Genomic DNA, 23,600 nt, shown 5'->3' with positions numbered 1-23,600 from the left:
ATTTTTTCTTTAATGGCTCAAGGTCACAAAGATCTTCTCTTACATCTTCTTTCAGAAGTTTTATAACTTTAGATTTTACATTTAGGCCTATTATTTATCTTGAGTTCATTTTTGTATATTGTGTGAGGTATGGATCAAAGTTAATTTTTAAAATACAGACATCCAATTGTTCAGCACCATGTCTTGACAAGACTACTGTTATTACTTCGCTAAATTAACACTTGTTAAGTAGAGCACAGGGCGTGGGATGGTGAGTCTCAGTTCAACATGAGACCACAAAAGACATCAAAATAGAGAAATTTATTACTCACAGGTCCAGAGGAAGCACATGGCATACCTCAAGGGGCCACAGGGGGAGGTCAAGGCAGACAGAGAGAATGATAGGACCTAGGGCAACAGCCCTTTATTAGGATCCGTGGGTGGAGTGCTTTGGGATTCCCCAGCCAATCCCAATCCTAAAGCCAGATTGGTGAATTCAAACCAAAAGAGCAAGTTTTTGGTAAACTCTTTGGGGTCTCATCTAAGGGGTGCAAAAGGGGAAGGCCTGGGATGTGGGGGAGACTTGATCACAAGGGCTTTTTGTCATAGCAGAACTTATACTTGCTTCTGACTCTTCAAGCTGCAGGCCACTTGGCCAAACAAAACAGATGTCGTGGCTTCAATACATGGAATAGCCTAGCTAAACTCTCAAAAACTATCTTTTCTCCACTGAATTACCTTTGTACCTTTGTCCAAAATCATTTAATCGTATACACATGAGTCTAGTTACAGACTGTTAGTTCCATCAAACTATTTGTCTATTTTTGATGCTAGTACCACACTGTTTTGATTACTATAGCTTTATACTAAGTCCTGAAGTGAGGTGGTATAAGTCTTCCAACTCTGTTCTTCTTTATCAAAATTGTTTTAGCTGATTCTAGGTCCTTCACATGGCCAAATGAATTTTAGAATGAGTTTGTCAGTGTCTGAATCTGTAGATTGATCTGAGGAGAATTGACATATTAACAGCACTGAGCCTTCCAATCCATGAACACAGTATGTCTCTCCATTTTTTTTAGCCTTCTTTAACCTCTCTCAGCAATGTTTGGTAGTTTTCAGCATACGGGTTTTTCACATCTTTCCTCAGATTTATCTCTAAGTTTTTCATATTTTTGATATGATTATAAGTGATATTTTTTGCTTCATTTTCCTATTGTGACCAGTATATTGAAATACAATTAATTTTTGTATATTGATCTTACATCCCATCACCTTTATCAATTCTCTTATTAGTTATTGCAATATTTTTGCTATTCCAGGGGATTAGTTGCATAGATCATCATGTCACTTGAAAATAAAGGCAGTTTTACTTCTTCCTTTCAAATCAGAATCCCTTTTATTTCTTTTTCTTGCCACATGCACTGGCCAGAACCTCCAGTACAATGTTGAATTGAAGTGGTGACAGGGGACATCCTTGCCTTCTTCCTGATCTTGGGGGAAAAACACTCAGTCTTTCATTATTAAGTATGATGTTAGTTGTAGGGTTTTATAGTTACCCTTTTTTATGTTGAGGAAGTTCCCTTCTATTTTATTCTATTGCTGAGAGTTTTTATAAGGAATGGATATTGGATTTGACAAGTGCTTTTATTTCTTCCATTCAGATGATCAAATGGCTTTTCTTTTTTTAGTCCCTTAATAGGGTGATTTATATTGATTGATTTTTGAATGTTAAGCCAACCTTACATTTTTGTAATAAAACCACACTTGGTTGTGATGCGTTATCAATTTAATGGCTATTATTAAAAAGTCAGGTAATAATAAGTGTTGGAGAGGATGTGGAGAAATTGGAACCCTGACACTTTGCTAATGTGGTGCAGCCATTTTGGAAAAATCTGTAAGTTCCTCAAAAGGTCAAACATAGAGTTTTACCATATGACCCAGCAATTCCAGTCCAAGAAAACAGATGTCGACACAAAAGCTTATACATGAATGTTCAAGGCATCTTCATTCATAATAGCCAAAAAGTAGAAACAACCCAAATGTCCTTTGGCTGATGAATGGCTGGGTAAAATGTCTATCAGACAATGGGGTATTATTTGTCAATAAAAAGGAAGGAAGTACTGTGATATGCTACAACCTGGGTGAACCTTAGAAAGATTATGCTAAGTGAAAGAAGCCAGTCACGAAGCAGCACATAGTGTGTGATTCCATTTATGTGAAATGTCCAGAACAGGGAAATCTATAGAGACAGAAAGTTGAACGTAGTGGCTATGTAGGGCTGGGGATTTTGAGAGAAATGGGGAGTGACTGCTAATGGGCATGGGGTATTTTTCAGGGGTGATGAAAATGTTCTAAAATTGATGGTTGCACAACCCTGTGAACATACTAAAAACCACTGAATTGCAAACTTTAAATCAGTGAATTGTGTGGTATATGAATTATGCCTTAATAAAGCTACTATTTAAAAGAAGAAAGGCAGAAGCATACAAGCAAACATAGGCTCAAAGATTAAAAAATAACTAGCTTAGAGCTGGAATTTAACTTTTAATTGAGTCTAAAATTTTGTCTTTTAATGAGAACACTTACTCCATTTGTATTGATTGTGATTACTGTTTAATGGGTTTATTCCCACCATTTTATTTTGTGCTTTTATTTGCACAGCTTTTCCTGTTTCTTTTCTTTTATGCTTCACTTTGAATTAAATAGGTTTGGCCCTCACTGAAGAACACATTAACAGGAGAAAAACAAACAGGAGGGACAAAAAGTAATGTTATCCGCCAATGCCCCCAGATCCAGCCCCCAGAAAAGTCAATCTGGTTTTTATTTGTTTTGTTTTTTTGTTTAATTTGTTTTCCTATTTCTTTATTTTATTTATTTCTTTATTTATTTGGCTGCATTGGGTCTTCATTGCTGAGCGTGGGCTTTCTCTAGTTGCAGCAATTGGGGGCTATTCTTTGCTGCGGTGCGCGGGCTTCCCACTGCAGTGGCTTCCCTTGTTGTGGAGCAGGGGCTCTAGGTGCACAGGCTCAGTAGTTGTGGTGCACAGGCTTAGTTGCTCCGCGGTATGTGGGATCTTCCCAGACCAGGGCATGAACCCGTGTCCCCTGCACTGGCAGGCAGAGTCTTAACCACTGCGCCATCAGGGAAGCCCCAGTCAATCTGTTCTGAGGTGAGCTTTATCTTCTCTATGGCACTCTGCCCGTAGGGCCAGCTGCTCTGTGATCTGCTTATATGCCCAGTAATAACACGAGGTCCAGATTTCCATGCATATTGAGTTCCATTCCCTCCCCACTAGTTCAACAGTTTTATTTTCTTTATCAATTGTTACCTTTAATATTTTCACATTCTTACATAGCATAACAAAGCTAAGTTCTACCTCGTTATATTAGACTCCCTTCAATTAGACATTATTTGCTTTGTATGATACAGTCATTGGGTTTAGAATTTAACCACACATTTACCATCATCTTTACTCACCATTCTTTCTTGCATCTCAGTCCTTTCAACTCTGAGATATTTTCTTTTCTGCCTAGAGTACATTTTTAAAAAACTGCTTCATTGAGCTACAATTCATATACCATGTAATTCATTCATTTAAATTGTACAATTCAATGATTTTTTAACATATTCACAGAGTTGTGTAAACACCACCACAGTCAACTGTTGAACACTTTCACCACCCCAGTAGGAAACTCCGTAACCTTAACCATTTGTAGTCATTCCACATTTCCCCCCAAATCCCCCAGCCCTAGGAAACAACTAAACTATTTTCTATTTCTGTAGATTTGCCTATTCTGACATTTCACATAAATGGAATCATACAGTACATGTTTTTTTTGTGACTGGCTTCTTTCACTTAGCATAATCCTTTCAAATTTATCACGTTGTAGCATGTATTAGTACTTCATTCCTTTTTATTGCCAAATAATGTTCCATTGTATGACTATACCACATTTTATTTATCTATTCATCAGCCAGAGGACATACAGGTTGTTTCCACTTTTTTATTGAGTTGTTTCCAATAATGCTGCTATGAACATTTGTGTATAATTTTTTTGTGTGGATGTATGTTTTCATTTCTCTTGGGTATATATCTAGGAGTGGAATTGCTGGCTCATATGGTAACTCCATGTTTAATATTTTGAGGAATTGCCAAACTGTTTTCCCAAGTGACTACACCATTTTACATTCCCATCAGCAATGTATGAGGGTTCTAATTTCTCCCAGTCCTCACCAATGCTTGACATTTTCTTTCCTTCTGGGTATAAAGTGGTATCTCATTGTAGTTTTGGATTGCAGTTCTGTGATGACATTACATTAAGCATGTACTTCTGTTTTCATGCACTTGTTGGCCATTCGTATGTATTCTTTGGAGAAATGTCTATTTAACTCTTGTGCCTATGTTTCACCTGGGTTATTTGTCGGGTTATTTGTTTTTTTACTATTTAGTTGTAAAAGTTCTTTATATATTCTGGTTAGTTCTTTATCAGATATATGATTTGCAAATATATTCTCCCATTCTCTGTTTGTCTTTTCATTTTCTTGTTGGTGTCCTTTGAAACATGAAAGTTTTAAATTTTGATTAAGTCTAATTTATCTATTTTTTCTTTTGTTGCTTGTGCTTTTGGTATTGTATCCAAGAAGGATCTAAGATTTACACCAAGGTCACTAATATTTACACCTATGTTTTCTTCTAAGAGTTTTATAGTTTTAGCTCTTACATTTTGATTTATGATCTATTCTAAGTTAGTTTTCATGTGTGATGTAAAGAAGGGTCCAACTTCATTATTTTGTACAGGGATATCCAGTTGTCCTCGTACCATTTGTTGAAAAGACTATTCTTTCCCCATGGAATTGTCTTGGCACACTTTGCCATAAATATACTAGTTTATTCTTGGATTCTCAGTTCTGTTCCATTGATCTATATGTCTATCCTTATGCCAGTACCACACTGTCTTGATTACTACAGCTTTGTAATAGGTTTTAAATTCAGGAAATGTGAGTCCTCCACTTTGTTCTTTTTCAAGTTTTAGCTATTCTTGATCTCTTGAATTTCCATGTGAATTTTAGGATCAGCTCAGCATTTTTTTTTTTTTTTTTTTTTTAACAGCCAGCTGGGATTTTGAAAGAGGTTGCCTTGAATTTGTAAATTAATTTGCAGTGTATTGCCATCTCAACAATACTAAATCTCCCAATCCATGAACAGGAGATCTCGTCCCATTTACTTTGTTCTTCTTGATTTATTTCACTAGTGTCCAGCAGGTGAAAGCTGGCATTGATATTGATTTACATCCCAGATTTCCTGAATCAAAAATCATTTTTGGTCTCTGCTAGTTTTTGTTTTATAATATTTTATCTGGCTTGTTTTAGTTGATGTATTTAGGAGGGAATGTCAGAGTAGCTCACTCTTCATATGACTTGAAGAGCCCAAGCATTTTACATATATAAACTCACTTAATATTCTTAACAAACCTGTATATAGGTACTATTATTATCCCCTTTTACAGAAAAGAAAACTGAGGTGTAGGGAAGTTAATTAATGTGTCGACCATTGCACAGCTAGCAGTGCGGAAACGGAGATTTTAGCCCAGGGACTCTGGCTCCAGATCCATGCACTCAGCCACTGTGCTCCAGCTGCCTCTAAGTGCAAGGGAGGACGAAACCAGTGGCAGCATCCAGACGGAAAAGCTCAAATGGAAATTACTTGAGTCATCCTGAAGCTCACCTATACTGGCTGCCATTAGGTGACATGTTCTTTGGTAATAGCCACAATTAAACCCTCAATCCAAACTTCTCAATGATCCAGAGTTGATCAGGTTCATGGACGCTGATTCACACCTACCACCTCCCAAAGGATGATGTATAAATCAGAATGCCAGCTGGTAACGTACATAATCACAACTGCCTGTGTGTCACCTTCCCACTAGGAAAGCCAAGTCTCCAGACGTTAGCGTGGGGAAAGGGGAGCTAGATGTGTGATTTGAGTGTGCACTAGTTCCCAAAGTATACTCTGAAAGTCACCCCTTCTACAAGATTAGTGTTACGGATGTCAGAGGAGTTTGACAAATACCAAAGGAGAAGGAAAAAAGGTAAAGCCATTTTTTTTACTGAAGTATAGGTGATTTACAATGTTGTGCTGTTTTTTAATACCAGAGCTCATTCGTTCATTCATTTACCACTCAAAAATATTAACTGAGCATCTACTGTATGCCTGGCTCTGTACTAGACACTGGGGACACAGCGAAGAAGAGCAAAGCAGACAGAAATCCTTGCCCTCGTGAAGCTGCCAGTCTAGCGAAGTACAGACGACAAACCTATATGCTAAACGATCCATAGCACAGTGTCAGGTGGCGTTTTGTGCTATGAAGGAAAACGAAGCTGGGTGAGGACAGCAGAGCATAACGTGGGGTGGGGGACTATCTAATTAGGGCGGGCAGGGAAGGCATCCGAAGAGGGGACATGAGCTGAACCCTGAGTGAACGGAGGAACTTTATCTTCAGTTTATATTTGTCTCCATCGTGTGAGCTTTTTACTGTAACCATGTGTTATTTTTATAACAGAAACTTAAAGTGTTCACCATGAAAAGCTAAGGTGAGGTTGGGTAGATGGGGGGAGGTGGGGAAGGTTTTTTGCCTTGCTTGCCGAATTTACTCAACCACATACCCTCACTACCATTATTTTACTGGTGGTGGTGGTGGCGGTGGCATGTGTGGGTGTGTATCTGATGAAGCACCTTGCAGGACTAGCATCCTGGGGGACACAGCTGAGAGGTGCTGGCTGGTTGGCACCTGCTGGGGCAGCCTGGGGGATCTCCTCCCTGGAGAACTCCAGGGGCAGCCAGAGGATGCGACGTGGGAGAGCGATCTCCCAGCGGGAGGGACGGGGAGGCTCTCCCCTCTCCCTGCCAAGCCAGCCGCCCTCTGCATTCGAATTCTGGGTCCCAGGTGGCAGGGGGTGGGGATTAAGAGCCTCACTGTGTTTCAGGGTCATTCCTGAATAAAACCTCCATCCAGGTATTTGCTCGGGAGTCACAATCCCCTTGATGGGAAGGATGAAGAGCCAGTGCTGGTATTGTAGCCTTGGCTCCCATTGAGGAGCAGGAGCTCCTGCAACCAGAGTGGGTCCGGTGCCGGGAATTTGCACACGTGGCCGTGCCTCACACTGGGGACGGCTGCTGTGGTGCCAGGAGGTGGGTGTTGAAAGCATGGGTGGGAGGTCCTTGTCGCCCAGATGGCCATGACAGCAAAGGACCAGACATTTAACTTTGAAATGGACCTTGCGGACTTAGGAATAAACATCCCACTGGCAACCAAGATGGCCCAAAGTTCCCCTTCCCCCGGGCAGGACCTTGATGGACATGACCTCATTTAAGCCTCACAATCTTCCTGCGAGGCAAGTCTGATGACTATCCCCGTTTTAGAGATGAGGCTTAAGGAGATAAAGTTACTTGTCCAGGGCCGCCCAGCTGGTGAGTGTAGGAGCCTGAGTGTGTATTTGTATCTGATGGCTCTGCCTTCAGGACCATGACTGCTCCAGCCAGACAGAGAAGCCTCCAGCTCAGAGGGGAGACAAGGCAGCCTGAGCACGCTGAGCCCAGGGCTGAGGACCCAGGGGACAGCTCCCTCCCCCACCCACTCAGGATGTGTTATACTCTCAGGGGCAGCCAAGGGTGAAGGGTAAGCTGGCTGGGGTGGGGTGGGACTCGGGAGGGTGACGTCACCGCCCTCTCAGTAATGCTTTGGCAGACCTGAAGCTCCCACCTTGGGAGGGAGGGGGGAGGAGGGGCAGCAGTGGGGCCAGCGGCCAAGAGGCTGCCAAGCTGGTGATCGGGAATGGGGACCCTGCCACGAGCACCCAGGACCAGGCCTCCTGGGCAGGGGGTCTCCGGGAAAGGAGAATTCCCAGAGTCTTGTGAGGGGACTCCGGAAGGGAGTGTCCACATCGGATTGAGTGTGGAGTGATGGTCTGTCTGTCTGGCCAGGCTGGCAGCCAGACATCCCCTGATCGATGCTCTACTGTCTGATGGCCTGACCATTTCATTCTCTGCACTGTGTGATGGGCTGTCTGATTTATGTGACTGACACTTGAAGATGGCGGCAGGGATGGGCTGAATCTCTGTCTACTTTTTTTTTTTTTATTTTTTTATTTTTTTTTATTTTTAATTTTTTATTTTGCCATATAACATACAGTAAGATATATTTTTTTAATGCTTTTCTTTTTTTTTTTAAATTTATCTTATTTATTTATTTATTTTTGGCTGCGTTGGCTCTGTTGTTGCGCGCGGGCTTTTCCCTAGTTGTGGTGAGCAGGGGCTACTCTTCCTTGTGGTGGGTGGACTTCTCATTGCGGTGGCTTCTCTTGTTGCGGAGCACAGGCTCTAGGCACGTGGGCTTCAGTAGTTGTGGCACAAGGGCTCAGTAGTTGTGGTGCACGAGCTTAGTTGCTCCGCAGCATGTGGGATCTTCCCAGACCAGGGCTCGAACCTGTGTCCCCTGCATTAGCAGGCGGATTCTTAACCACTGTGCCACCAGGGAAGCCCTCTGTCTACTTTTATGAAGCCTTGGGCTAGCCTCTCACAGGTGCCAGATGCCATCCTTTCTGAGCGCTCAGGGTCAGGTGGAAGGCAGGGAGGAAGTTAACATCCAAGGGTGGCCAGGTGCCAGAGGAACGGAGGTGAATCCGACAAAGGGCCTGCCCACAAGCAGCTCGCATTCTGGGAGGGGAGACAAATTCATACCCATGAGGACAGAAGCCAGTGAGCACTTGGGACAAGCTGGACTCATGGGGCGGACGTGGGAAGCAGCTTTACTCTTGTCTCCTCATGTCTCTTTACAATCTCTTCATGGGAGCAAGTTCTTCCCCCGTGCCTGGATGAAAACTCAGGCAGTTCCTCTAGTTTTCTGTCTTCCGTTAGGGGACAAAAATTCTTAGGTCACTTTAAGTTGCAAACATGAAGTCAAGCGAGCAATTCAAAGCATCTGGTCCCAGTTAAGAGTCACACCTTTGAACTTGGTTTAGATTTAATACTCCTGCCCTTGCTGTCCCCCGCTGTCTGCGAGCTGGAGAGGGGTGTTAGACCCTCCTTTACCCCTGCATGGGCCCTTGCTCCTCCGCCCTCTTCCCTCATCTTGTTTTTGAGTTTCAGAGGCTGCCAGAGCCTAGAGAGGAAGAGGCAGAAGTCGAGGGAAGGAAAGGTTTTATTTCACTGGTCCCTTTCTGAGCTGGATTCTGCCCTGCAGAGGGTAGGACTGACTCTGAGGGTCCTCAGGCCCTGTTTCCACCTCTCACGACGTGGCCATGTGCCTTCTCCATATGGTTGCTCCCCAGTCAACCTCAGGCTCTCCAGGGCCACACAGACTCTCTGTTTATTGTTTCTCGAATTTACTAGACCACATAATGGTGATGATGATGATGATGGTGATGATGTGCCGTGTCTTGTAAAACACCTCGGCAGACCAGGCCCGTGTGTGGACCACAGAAAACACACGTGTGTCCTGGACAAGCTCTGGAGTCCTGGGCCATTCTGCTCATCCCTAGCAGGTAGCAGCCGTTTTCTGGCCCTTTTAGATTCCCCTGGTGGGAGCCAACTACGTCTGGGCCACTATGTGCCAACCTACTGGAGACACACGTGACCATCTTCGTATGGTCCCCTGGGAAGCCTCTCACTATGCTGGAAGGAGGGGTGAGTAGTCCCACCTCTCCCCCCTTCACAGGGGTCAGAAATTCAAGCACCCCCAGATCTCCCTCTAAAGAAGTCCTTTTGACAAAATCTCTCTCCTCCTCTCTAGCCACCTGACCCATATACACCCTCAACATGGCATGTTGAAAACCTGTTTTCTGCCCAAGTTCCTGTTCATCATGACCCCTTATCTGTTCCCAGTCATGCCCCTCCTCCAGGTTCCCAAGCTTGTAAATGTCCCTTCGTCATATTCAGTTGCCCAAGCTGGAATCTGGGAACCTTCTCTGACCCTTCCTCTCTAACCCCAATCGGCCCCCTTGCTCTGGGGACTCACCCATCTTGGAGTGACCAATGCATCCCGTTTGCCTGGGACTTTCCAGGTTTTAGCATTGACAATCCCACATCCCAGAGAATCCCTCAGTCCCAGGCAGACCAGGATGGTTGGTCACCCTCTTCCATCTCCCCTGCTCCAAATGGTCCAGGCTGCCGACACCTCTTATTCGGACTACTGGTCTCCCTGCCCCTACTCAAGCCCTTCCAACCTGCTTTCTACACAGCAACCAGAGTTATTCTTCAAGGTACAACTAGGATCATGGCTCCCTCCTCTGACACCCGCCCAAATCCTCAATCTCTTGGTCCTCACTCACCTCTCCTCCCTCCTCTCTCTCCTCTCCCTAGCTCTGTACCTTCTGCCCCAACCGTGGGGCCTGGAAATTTCCATCGCTAAGAAGAGACTCAGGTGATCGTTAAATCAGGCAAGTATGGGGCACTGCTCAAAGGATCATTGCCTGAGTTCTTTTTTGCATCACCCTATTTCATTCTGGCATGGAAATTACATTATATTCATTCATTCAACAAATATGCATCAAATGCCTGTCTGTACCAGGCATTGTGTTCCAAGCTGGGGGCACGGCAAAGAACAAGCCAGAAGCCCCCTGCCTTCCAAGAACTTAGAGTTCAACAGAAGATACAAACTTTAACCAGCAATTACAATTTACTGTCACCAGAGCTCCAATGGGGAAACAGTGCCCGTATCTGGCGCTGAGAGTCTGCTCCTTGTTGGGCAGCAGTTCTATGCCTGCACATGTGCTAACTCACTCAGTCCTTCCAGCAACCCTTTGAGGTGGGACTATTATTAAGCTCATTTTTCAGAGGAAGAAACAGAAGGTTAACCCACTCACTGAGGGTCACACAGCTCGGGAGGGCAGGGTCTGGATTTGAACCCGTGGCCCATGTGTGGGCAGCCAGGAGGCCGTGCTATCTAGCCTTGGGAGGAGAGGGCCGTGGGCGAGCAGAGCAAGGCCACCAATGTCATTAGGGGGTGTGGTCAGGGAAGCTCCCTGAAGGCTGACCTGAAGGAGGAGCAGGGCCCCACAGGAGACCAGAGAGAGATTGTTTCAGGCGAAGCGGACTCGTTTCTGAGCGCGCTAGCACAACAGAGGAATTCAGGGCGCTCAGGGAGTACAGGGTCAGCAACAGTCCAGAGCACCAGGCAAGTAAGCGTGGGAGGGCCACCTGCCCAGCAGCTGATGAATCTGGCAGGGTGTCCACGCATTTGCAAATGGTACCTCCCCCAGAAGGGAGGCCAGCGGCCATGCGGCCGAGCCCCTGTGCTGGAAATTGGGGTGGCTCAGTTCAAATGCCCTGTGGCCACCCATTTGCCAGCTGTGTGACTCTGGGCAAGCTACTTAACCTCGTCAAGCCTCCTCAGTTTTCTCACCCGTAAATGGGGAGGATGCTAAGAATTTTTCGGTCTTAGGGTTGTTTGGAAAAATAACTAAGATACTGTGCGTGAAGTTCTGAGCACTCGCTAAACGTTGGTTTTAGCTTCTGTGTGTATGCGGCTCTGAGCGCTCTCTGTCCAGTTTAAAGATGAAGAGATGGAGGACCAGAGAGAGTGACTTGTCGACGGTCTCTCAGCCAGTGGGGGCCCCTAGTGCAGGGATCTTCCCGGCACCCAAGTTGAGCCAGGGGAAGAGAGCCACGTGTAGTTGGGGGGTATGAAATCCCCGCCATCGCCGAGAAGACCCTCAGGCCTCCTAGCCTAGTATCTCTGTACCCTTCCTGCTCCTGCAGACACACCTGGGCCACGCGAAGGCTCCTTGTAGCTAGACTCTGATCGACCAGGGCAGCTAGGTGAGGCCTGCTGCCAGCCTGGAGGAGACAGCCTTGGTGGGAACAGGGCTCTGGCAAACTTTGAAGGCCTACGGCTAAGCCCCCAGCCTGGGAGTGTAATCACCCTGGGGGGAGGAGACAGCCTGGACCGTCCCTGAATTCCCTGTTTGTAAACAGTTCAGCCAGGAGGAACAGGGCATTGTGCCCGGTGCCTGGTGCTGGAAGATGACTGCGGTCCAGCAGCTAAGCAGAGGGGAGGGGCTGGTGGGCGGGGGATGAAGGAGGGCTGGGACTTGTCAGCTGTGGACACAGGGGAGCAAGATGGAGGCTGTGGTTGTCTCTCCACCCCACCAGCACATGCTCCCTCCTTCCTGGCCGGCTACCGCTCACAGGGTTACCTGGGCCTGAGCATTGTGGCAGGGTGCCTGGCAGCTCTTGGAGTTAGGGAACTTTTTCCAGCACCCCACTATGCTTTCTTTCTCGTCTCAGCCTCCCAGTCCCCTATCTGCCATACTCAGAGCCCAGGGTAAATTTCAAAAAAGTCTTTTTAAAAAAAGCCACAGCTATGGTGATAGAGTAAGAAGAGGACCATCCTGAACTCAGCCAAATCTGGAATAAAATCATGTCCCAGCCACTTACTAGTTAGGTGGCCTCAGGGTGGCCACTTTACTTCTCTGGAACCTCAGCTTTCCCATCTGTAAAGTGGGGATGACCTTAACTACCCCAGTGTTGCTGTAAGGATTACATATACTAAGTGAGGGCCTGCCACACAATAGGGGTCCAGGAAATGTCATGAGAAAAAGAATGCTATGGAAATAGGCACATGACAGACCCTCAATAAATATTTTCTGATTAAATAGGAGGTTGAATAAAAAAGAAATAAATGACCCCAACATCTGTACCTTTGTCTTTCTAAAACACATGGGAATTAGAGGTATTGGCTGGGGTGAGAGAGGAGCAGGGTGAGACATGGCATAATTCTGGGGGAATGGAAGGCTGAGAACATTCTTAATGATGTCAGCTCCTGTGTGCAGAATACATTATGGTCTCAAGGGCTACTGGCTTGCTCTGACACTGAGGTTCGTCTAGGAAGGAGATTCAGAACTGAGTCCATGAAAACAGACTTTAGGTTCCAATCTTGCTTCTGCCACCGGCCGTTCAGGCAGGCTTGGATGAGGCCCATGTCTTCCCCGAGTCTCAGTTTTCTTGTCTGTAAAGCAAAGATCTGAATACCAATGCTCAGAGTTGCTAGGAGGATTAAATGAGGTGATCTATGTTGAGAGCTTGGTACTGGGCCTGGTGTACAGTAGGCTCAACAAATGGTAGCCATCATTATTATTACCTAAGCTCATCACTGTATCAGTTAGCTATTGCCGTGTAATAACTACCCCCAAATTTAGGGGCCTAAAACAACCACCATTTAGTTAGCTCACGATTCTGTTTAGCACATTAACAATTTAGGTGGGCTCAGCTGGGTGATTCTTTGGCTCTCCTCTTGCATCTGTGGCTGGCCAGAGGTGAGCTGGGCAGCTCTGCTTCCAAGGGGATGCTGGCTACCAGCTGGGGTTATGAGGTGACTGAGAGGATGCTTCTCATCCTCCAGCAGGCCAACCTGGGCTTCTTCACTGGGCAGTGGCAGGGTTTTGAGAGAGAGAGAGTGGCAGTGTTCAAAACTTCTTGAGGCTTGGGCTCAGATCTGGCCTGCTGTCCCTTCCCCAACATCCCATTCACCATAGCAATTCTCAAGGCCAGTCAAGATTCGGGGGCAGGGCAGGGGGGGAGCTAGCTGCACGGTCATGGTACAAAGGGCATTGACACAGGAAGGGGGAGAGCGTGACCATTTCTGGAAACAACTGACCACACAGTGCAGCCTATGAGGGGACCTCTGGGACAGGAACCAGGTCTCTTGATTCGCAGCGCAGTGACCCCACCTCAGCTACCTGCTCTGCCCTGCGACACCAGCAGCAAAGTCTGGTGCTTTCTCAGATGGCTCCACTGCTCCATGCCCCAGCCCCGGTCAGAGCCAGGTTGCCACCTTCAAATGCCTGCACCCTTAGGAGGTGGAGCCCAGGCTCTGCACAGGGCCAGCCGCATGCATCCCATTCATGGAGTCACGGGAACCTGATGACCTGCATCCCCCATGGAAACTCCATGGAGTCCCTGTCCCCTCAGTCCTCAGGGGAAGGAAATATACACAGCACACCTGGACATGCATGTGTCCTCTGTCCCTCCCCACAGGGCAGACCCAGCTGTATGCTAAATAAACTCATTGAACTTATCTCTGACGAGGTGTTTTAGACCATCGTAAGCTACCGATAGCTCCTCCTGCCCACGTTGCCAGGACAGGAGGGCATGTCAGTTCCCCTTGGGGGTAGGTGGTACCTGGTTCTCATTTGCATTCACATTTTGATTGGTTCCTGTGCATCCTCTCAGGTCGGCCAGCTTCCTGGTAGAGTGGCAGCCCTGCAGTGCTCCAGGCAATGAGGACGTCAGGTCAGATGGGCAGTCTGGGGACAGGCTTCTTCCATCCTCTGTGCATTTACTGGCAGGCAGAGACAGTGTCTTGGTCATATGTCCCCGATAGGGGGCACATTTTCCAGTTTATGTTTGTATTTATGGCCTGTGCCCCACCCTAGACTGTAAGCTCCACCATATCAGGGATGATGGCGAACCCCGATTCCTTCCACAGAGCCTAGCACATAGTGGGTGCCCAATAGTTATTGCACAGATGGATGGATGAAAAGTTGGATTTAATTGCATTGAGCCTCCTCACAGAAGGCTTACCTCCTCTACTCTTTTTCTGAACCAGGGGTCTTTATTCCCATTGGCCTTGAGGCCTAGTAGAAAGAGCCATGAACACAGAGCCACAGGCCTGGGGGCCAATCCCAGCTCCTCTGCTTACCGTGTGACCGTGGACATGAGGTGGTCATGTGCAGTGGTACTGGCTGTCCACTGCCACCTCCAGGGGGAGCCATTTATTTAGACTACAATGTGAATGACTCCTCCTGGGTTCGTGCAGTGGGGCAGGCCTGCAGCAAGCGACTTAGGTTTTCCACGTCTCAGTTTCCACAACCATAGGGTGCGTCTACTGTGCTGGGGTGTGAAGGGTAAAGGTTGACACTGAGTACATGGCGGCTGCTGTGACGGTGATGTTGACTGGGAAGGAAGCAGGTGCCAGGGAGATGCGCCTGGTCCGCACACCTGCTGGCTGCCCGCCCTCTCTCCTCTTGCCTCCCCGCCTGCCCCCTGTCAAGTCATGCCTTGCCCTGCAGAGTTGGCCCAGCTCTTATTCCCAGCTCCGCCGCCGGCCGGGGTCCTGTTCACAGCATCCTTCTCACCCTCGCCCTCCCGACCTCCTCTCTGCGGCTCCCCGGGTGAGCCTGGCCCTGTCCTCTCATCCTAGCAGACTCCAGGACAGGGACACCTCTGGGCCCCCAAGACCCTGAGTCCCCCAGGGACCATCACCAAGAGGGTCGCTGTCCCCCTGGAAGCCCCAGAGTGGGCTCACCCAGGTGTGTGATGCAGGGCAGAGGCCAGACCGCTCCACTCCTGTCAGCTGCCATCAGCCCCTTCCCGCCCCCGCTCCCCCCGAACCCCGGAGGCTGCTGGGGCCTCTCCAGCTCCCACCTTGCATCCTTCCCTCGCGCCAGCCCCTCTGTACTTGCAGCTGTTCCTGCCGATGCCCCTACGCCCCCAGCATCCTGCAGGAAGCCCACTCTTGTTCCCAGAGGGCGCTGCTTGAGGCATCTGAGGTAACGTTAGTGAGCGAGCAGGGAGCTTGGCTCTGGGCCTGACGTTCCCCCAGCCCAGAAGGCAGGTGCTGGGGAAGTGACTTCAGAGGGGGCAGCTGGGGTGGGGGGCGCTCATAGCTCACTGCCCTCTAGCGGCCCCTCCTACCCGCTGCACCTTCCCCAGAAGCTGGGAGGCTCCGCCCCACCGGGCAGGGGTCTGGACACAGATTCCTTCCTGCTGGCAGCACCTCTTGGACCAACCAGCAGTTCCTGGGCCGGAGGCTGCAACCTGCCTGTTCCGGTCCAAGGAGGCCCACCCCAAGGGGATGAGGAATCCCACTGAGGCCAAGGACAGTCATGGGAATAGGCGGCACGGGAAGTAGCTCATTATGTACCTTACATCATTTGATTCCCACGATAACCCTGGGAGTTAGGAATTATAGTCCCCATTTCACAGATGAGACTAAGAGAGGTGAAGTCACTGGGCCCATCACCCCTCAAGACCAGGAGGTGTTTTGCTTTTATTTGGTTTCAGCTGGAAAGGGGGCTGCCAGGGGAATGGCTGACTCCTGTGAAGTGTGACTGGAGCGGAGGGGGCTGAGTGATGAGCCTTCCACCCCCTTTCCTGTTTGTTCCACTCGCTGTTCATTATTCTACTTCCTTCCACAGGATGCCAGAGGCCTTGGATGGGCCCCAGGGGTCCCAAGCAACACTCAGCAGGGACCGTGCTGTCAGCAGCTGGCGGTTGTGTGCATGCACATGTAGGTGTGTGCAGGTGAGTGTACAAGACTCCCTACATTCACCAGAACACAAGTGCCATGTAGGTGTCTTCACAGCCGTGTTCTCAAGAGCCTAGAACAGTGCCTGGCACATAGCAGGTGGCCATTAAGTATTCATGGCATGAATAAATGAATGAATGAATGAGCCTTAGCCCACAGGTTCCAAAGACCCCGGGGAGCAGCGGGATATTTTCCCTGAGGCAGTGTGGTAACTTAGGTCTCTGTCCCTCTGCAGGGGAAGGAGGTGGTGGCAGTCCTGGCCCACAAGAAGGGCTGGTTGCTGGCCACTCCAGTGTCACGGTGACCCCCTTCACTGCTTCTTGGCCTGGGGGACTTGCTCACCTTGAAGACCCCAGGGCAGGGCCTGGAGGAGGCTCTGCCCTGAAACAGGCAGGATTGGGGTCGGCGGTGGGTTGCTCTGCCTGTCCTGGAATGTTCCAGGCTGGCAGACATTTGGCCTTTCCTGCCTACCACTGGCTGGCCACCCACAGCTTAGTCTGAGCAGAGAAGAGCTGGGAGTCTTCCCAGCCGGGAATGGACTGAGCTCAGGGGGTTTCAGGGCCCGTGTGTGTGTGTGTGTGTGTGTGTGTGTGTGTGTGTGCACACGCACGCGCACACAGGGGTGACGTCCAGCAGTACTCACCCATACAGCCATGCCAGTTATTAAAACACTGAAATAGTTCTCTACTGGTGGATGACAATCCCCCCGGGCCAGCCCCTAGGTGGCCCTGCACCGCCCGCCAATCCACACAGAAGGACCCTATTCCAGCTCAAGTCGGGCTTCCATTCCCATTGGTCAGTGTCCCTGCCACACAGCTCCAGCCTCCTGGACACTTCCTGGGCACTGCCATTGGCTCCCCCAAAACCCAGAGAGCAAGCTGGCGCCCACCTAGGTCTCCTGCCTGGCCCCAGGGGCTCAGCAGCCAGGCACCGTGGAACCCTTGGCCAGTCCTCAGAATGGCATGTGCCCTGGCCTGGACCCTGGTGGGAGAGACAGCGGCCCGGGGGTGGCCCCGCCCCACAGAAGGCCTGGCAGCAGCTCAGCTGGCCCAGCCGCCAGGGAGGGAGTTCAGAGGCTGGAAGCCCTAGGCCCCTGTGGACACATGACCAGCTCTCGGGGCCAGCTGGGAATTAGAGAAGTCGGTCCACAGCACCTCCCTGTGGAATTTCACAGGCCTGGGGCAGAAGCGGGTGGAGAAACTCGGTCCTCCCAGGAGGTAGGAGTGAGCGGCCAGCAGGTTCAGGGCGATGGTGACCAGGTTTCACAACACAACCCTGGGGTCATGCCAGGAAATCTGGGGCAGAGGGAGGCTGTGGAGGCAGGAGGAGGTCCTTAGAGTCCGCTCCATGCTGTTCCAGGCCTGGTTCTGGCACTTTCCAGCTGCCAGGCCAGCACGTGCCTCAGGAGGTGGGCATGCCAGAGGAAGCCGGCTGCGGGATTTAGCCCACCCCCTAATCACTTATGACATCTTCTCTGTCTTCTCTAAAATATTTTCAGGCACAGTTGTGAACCCACTCCTACTCTCTGTGGCACAGGGCCCGTGAGGAGAGGCCAGGTAGAACCTTCTATACTCCCCCATCCCTCCCCTTCACCCACTCGAGAGGGAGGTAGCCAAGGTCCCATTTAGGTCGGAGGTCAGCAGGTGGCCGGGACAGGAGTTAGCTCAGGTCTCGCTTGACCCCGCACCTTCTTGAGACTCCCCGCCTCGGCCCCAGAGCCCCAGGCATCGGGGCCTGACCCGCCCAGATGTCACGCTGTGTTCTAAGCCAGCTAACATCTGCTGTGGCTCTTTGGGGAAGGGGCTCTGGGCTTCCTGGACCATCCTGGCTCCCCCATTCTTCCACCCAGGACGAGGAGGGTGGAGGAGGGTTGTGCATGGGGAAGAAAGGGGCCCGAGGTTTCCTTGTGCCCATCTGATTGCTCGCCCCACCCTGGTGTCGTCCCCAACTCCTGGGTCCTGATGGATCCTGAGAAAGCGCCCGGGCAGAGACCCCTGTCTGCAACACCCAACACCCTCACACCTACTTTTCCAGGTGTCCCACTAGGGGCCCCATCCACAGGCGTCACTGAGGGGCAGGGAAGCGCTGCCGTCTGGCCACCTAGACTCTCCCGCCACTGCCTACAGGGACCCGGGCTCCTTAGCGCCCACCTCCTGCAGCCCCTCACTGTGCGTTGCCATCAACAGGTTGGGCAAATCAAATAAACTTGTGTTTATTTCACCCAAGTCCATACTTCTTCATAAATTTATTTTTCTCTAAGTTTTTATATTTTATTAGATGTACTTCCTTTGTGGAATGAGGCAGATCATAAATAAAATAAGCTGGAACAGCTTCACTCAGAGCCCTCAGTCCTCTTGAGCTTGGTAAGAGCTCCAGGGAGAGTCCCTGACTGCGGTGAACAGCCCCTTGGAGTTTGTTTTTTCAGCCCAGGGCTGTGCCCGGCACCTCCCACAGGCCAGAAAGCGGGTTTGCCCTGGATTTTAGCCGCAGAAAGCCTCTTGCAAGAAGTTAATTGGGTTCAGATCAAGAATTAGACTGTCTCTAAGGTGTACCCCCTCCCTCCTTCCTGTATAGACAAGGGCTATCTTTCCCAGGTCCACCCTCCAGCCCATCTCTCTTTGGGGAGCATCTGTAGCTACATCTTTTCAGAGCCTGAGAAACTAAAGCAACTTGATTCAGGAATTACCTTGGAGGGCTGCTAAAGATGCAGTTTCCTTCTCCCCAGCCCAGATCTGTTGAGCCCTGGAATCTGCACTTTCACCAACCCACCCGACTGAGAGACCCACAGGCCTGGAGCTGGTGAGGCACCTGGAGTGACCTGGCAACAACTCTGGGTTCCACCAGCTCCAAGGCTGGGGCAGCAGCGCCACCTGGTGGGTCCCGCTGAAACACCTCCACCACACTTCTCGCCCCACTTCAGGGAGACAAGTCCCCCACCGGCCCCTTCCTCTGCCTCCAGGGCCCCGGAGAAGTCGGAGATGGCAGAACAAGTGCCACCCTAGACTGGCCGTTCTGCCAGCCTTCCTTACCCACCACACATCCCCCCTCCCCACCCCAGGGAACTTCCTCCATCACACGTCCTAAAGTCGCCGTGATGGCAGAGCATCTGAACACCTCCTCTGGGCTTCGTGATGCCGGGCAGGGGGTGTGCTGGGGCTCACCCCTGTGCACAAGTAAGAGCTTCCTTTAAAGTCTCATCTTGCATCTTTAAAAACCTCCTGAATTCTGCACATCTTACTCCATCACATTTCTTTAATATGAAAATGTTTCCTTCCTTTGTGAAAAACAGATGCTCTAGAAAGAGGCGGAGTTTATTCTGTGGATTCACTGATCCACCCCCGCGGCCAGCCCAGGGGCACCTGTACCCTGGTCTCGGAGGCCGGAACCTAGGGGTACCATCTACACCTGTTTGAACACACAAATCAAACCCCAGCCACGCCGGCAGCCAGGCAAATGGACAAGAGCCAGGCGTCACACTTCTCATGGTCCCAGCTTGAACAGGGGACCAGAGATGCCCCAAAAGGGCCCCCGGCCCTGGAGACAGCAGTGAGGCGCCCACAACTCTCTCCTGCAGACCCAGCCACTCTGTTAACATTACCTCTGCCCTTTGGTCCTCCCCCAACCCAGGGAAGCAGCATCCCCACCATGGCAGGCTGGATTGTTACAAATCCTCTTTAATAATCAGTCATCTCTGTTTTACAGAACTGTACACAGGGCCCCTCCCCACTCCCCTACAAGGCACAGCCTTACCCACCCATTCCCCCGGGGGGACAGAGGACAGGAAAAAGCATCCTCTAGCTTCCCTGGACAGCTCAGGGTCCTGGAGAATGCAGGGCCAGCTCTGCGCCACACCCGGAGGGTTCACCCCTCTGATTCCCTAAGTGGCCCAGGGCCAGTCCAGACCCTCTGGCCCAGGCAGCCCCGCTCCAGCCCAGCTCACCTAGGCACTGCTCGCACAGCACGGCCCAGACTGATCTGAGCTGCCTGGGTGGGGCTGGCTCAGGCTGGGGAAGGGGTGCTGCTCCTCATGTCAGCTAAAGCCCCCCTCTCCCGCTACCTCAACGAAACTGTGAAAAGCGAGGACAGAAGCATCGCAGTGGAAACAAAGTTGACCCACGCAGTGGGCAGTCACCTGACAGCCCAGGGTGCCTTATCCACCCCACCCCCAAGTTTTTAATACACTTTCTCCCGTACAATGTACACAGCCCCCGAGGCAGGTAGAAGCCCAGCCCACCTGTGCAGGGAGCGTTTTCTCGGAGTTGCTAAGACAACCCTGGCGGACAGTGAGTGGAGGAGCCACAGAAGAGCTGGGGCTTAAGGCTGGCGGCAGAGAAGCAAAGGAGAGGGGTCCAGGCCCCAGGACGCCCCCCACTTCCAGCCAGCACAGGACGGACAAGGGGTCTTGGCAGTGAGGTGGGAGGCAGGCCTGGAGGGGGAGCCAGGGAGACCCCTAGGAGCCCTGAGGTTGGGGGACAGGCAGGGAGGTGGGGACAGCGGCCGCTTCAGTACTTGGGGACCTTGCTGTAGTCTTCGGAATGGACGTGCCGGCACAAGAATATGGAGAGGAGCATCCCCAGGAGCTGTCGAGGGAGAGGGCGAGAGTCAGAGTCAGGCAGGGCTGCCCAGGTCCCCAGAGGCCCCAGAGCAGCATCCCGCTGTCCAGGTCAACACACGGGACTTGACCTGGATGAAGCTGATCCTCAACTAGAGCCTCGGGACCAGCCTGTGGTTCAGGCGGCAGAGGGGCCGGCGAGGGGCAGTGGTCAGGCCAGGCTAGCCGCAGGGCCTCTAGAAGCTGATGAGCCTCAACCCGCCCCTCCCCGCACCGGGCGTCTGCGGAGCAGGGACGATCTGGGAGGGCAGCATGGGGAGGGTTGGAGGGGATGGGACCCAGACCTCGATGACAGCAATGCCCACACACACGCCAAGGATGATGCCCAGGTTCTCCTGCAGCCAGGCCTGCACCTTCTCCATGCAGCCCTACAAGTGGACAACACAGCCACGTCACCCCACGATGGGCCGCTTCACCCCATCACTCAGAATCACCAGGAGGGGCCACCCCCAGCCTGGAGGGCCGGCGGAGAGGGGTCTGGGTGTTCCTTGAATGGATACATTGATGAAAACATAGATGAAGGTGCAAATGACAAGCAAACAAATGAATCAAAGGCAGGTACAGCTCAGTGAAGAAAGGTCGATGGAGCAACAGCCCCGGCGAGCCGGGGGGACTGAGGGTCTGAACCCACTGCGCCCCGAGCCCAGCCCTACCCGAAGGCCATGCACGCACCTCCTTGTACACAGGCCAGTCATCGGGGTTGTTGCTGCTCTGGGTCCCATTGCCAACGGGGGCCTCGCAGAAGCCCATCTGCGGCAAAAGGCTGTTGTTGTCCTCCTTGCTCTTGTTCTCGCAGGAACAGGGGTAGGTGATGTTGATGCGACTCATGAGCTCGGCGTTTTCTGTCCAGTTGTAGAAGCTGACCCAGCCGCAGCACTGCACCTGGGCAGAGAAGGGGACAGGCTGTTCGAGCCCATCGCCCACTCAACTGGGGTCTCCCCGGACAGGAGCTCAGATCTGCCCCTTCTAGCTCCCCCCAACCCCGGTCTCAGCCAAACCACCAGGATTAGAGTTTAGGTTTCACTTTGGCATTTGTGAGCCACAAGGAATTTAAAGGGGCTCTCAGGATATACCATAAACTATGAAAACAGTAGGAAACAAAATCAGCAAAAATATAAAGCAGAGCAGGAGGGATGGTCAAGTTGAAAGAAGATGGTCAAGGTATACGGGACGTGAGGAGGGCAGGTGGCATACGGCTAAGAGTTTGGGGGCTGGAGTCAGGCTACCGGGTTCAAATCCCATTTCTGCCACCTACCAGCTACTCAACTCTGATCAAAGTGCTGACCTCAACTTCCCCATCTGCAAAATGGAGGGAACAAAGGTTCCTAACTCTGTCTGTTATAAGGACTAAGTGAGACGAGGCAGGCAAGGCATCCAGCCCAGGTTGGAGAGCACAGTAATTTCCCAGGTAAGGCCAGTTCCACTTTTAGGCTCTGAGAACATGCTGGAGCTGAGGTTTGGCTCTGAGCCTCCTGGTTGCCAGAGTGAAAGGGGAGACACAGTACATCTGCCTTTTTAGAGGAGAAAATGCTCAGAAAGCCTTTCTGGGCTCCATGGGGCTCATGAAGAGGACCCCGAGAGGCTTCAGATCACATGTGGGCTTGAATTCCCGACAGGACTGGGACCTCAGGGACTAAGCCTGTGCCGGGAAATGCCCAGGAAGGCAGAGCAGAGTCGGGGGAGGGCCCTTTCAATTTCTGGCCCTGCCCTGTGCACAGGCAAGCCGCTGCACTTCTCTGAGCCCCGGTTTCCTCACCGGAGAATGGGGTGATGACAGCCACTCTGCTAGGGCCCCCGGGAGGCTGAAGGGCTAGCATGGGAGAGCTGTGTGCCACCTTGCCCAGCACGAGGTCACTTCCCCACCTGCTTCCTTCCTATCTCAGCTGGGAAGTCCCTGACCAGCAGCCCGGTGGCCAGCAGGGGGCGTGCCAGGCACGCTCAGGCGTTCTCCGGCTCTAGACAGTTTCTAGTCTAGGATTTATTTTTTATGTTGCAGGTTCCTGGCTGCCTCCTCTCCAGCAAGAAAGGTTGGCACCTCAAACCTCTGAGGGGCACCCACAGGCCCTCCCACACCCGATCCAAATGAGGCAGCTCTCCTTGGTCCTTCGACTGTACCAGGCAGAGCCCCGCTCGCCAGGACCCCCCGCACTGACGCCCCCGGTGCCCCAGTGGTTGTGCCTGATGATTAAACATCACCACCCACATGCCACATGGTAAGTGCCTCGGGCTTTATAAGCTCATCTCACGTGAGCATGGGTCAACAGTCCCATTTTATACACGAGGAAACTGAGGCTCAGAGAAGGCCTGGCCAGGAAGTAGCTGAGTTTTGTATTTCAGCCCTGGGAGCCTGACTCACCGTCTGTTTTCTTACCACCATCCCAAGCAGCATCTGACAGACATCAAATCACCTAGAGGCCCTGCGTACTGCAGGAATCCCCAAGTCAGTCCACCACCTCCCATGACGGGGTGCTCATCACCTCCCCGGGGACCCACCTCTGCCCCCAGGCTCCTTGAAGGGTGACACCTGTTCATCCTGGGACATCCTGCTCCCTCTAATCTTAGCAAAGGGTCTCAGCCACTGCGGATCAAACCAAAGGTGGCACGAAAAAAGTCTTCCTGTGCGCCTGGAGCCCTCCAGATGACACAGGCCCCCTGTGTCACCAAAACTCTGTGAAGCACGCAGGCCAGAAAGTGTCACCCTCCCT

At 51.0% G+C, this 23,600-nt stretch overlaps 1 protein-coding gene across 3 annotated transcripts in view; it reads right to left on the bottom strand.

The window, feature by feature from the left end:
- Positions 1-19,580: 19,580 nt before the first annotated feature.
- The window catches only part of CD82 (CD82 molecule), a 51,398-nt gene continuing 47,378 nt past the window's right edge, over positions 19,581-23,600 (bottom strand). For 2 of the 3 annotated variants that reach the window (XM_036861199.1, XM_036861200.1), the window contains exons 7-9: positions 21,568-21,777; positions 21,180-21,263; positions 19,940-20,863 (exon numbers count right to left, since the gene is read on the bottom strand). In XM_036861199.1, coding sequence (XP_036717094.1) covers positions 20,786-20,863; positions 21,180-21,263; positions 21,568-21,777 — 372 coding nt within the window. In that variant the 3' untranslated portion in view covers positions 19,940-20,785. Of the gene's footprint in view, positions 20,864-21,179; positions 21,264-21,567; positions 21,778-23,600 lie in introns of all 3 variants that reach the window. The other variant, XM_036861201.1, reaches the window with a different exon arrangement.

This window comes from Balaenoptera musculus, chromosome 8 (assembly GCF_009873245.2).
Source record: "Balaenoptera musculus isolate JJ_BM4_2016_0621 chromosome 8, mBalMus1.pri.v3, whole genome shotgun sequence".
NCBI lineage: Eukaryota > Metazoa > Chordata > Mammalia > Artiodactyla > Balaenopteridae > Balaenoptera > Balaenoptera musculus.
This window is presented reverse-complemented; position numbering and strand designations above follow the sequence as displayed.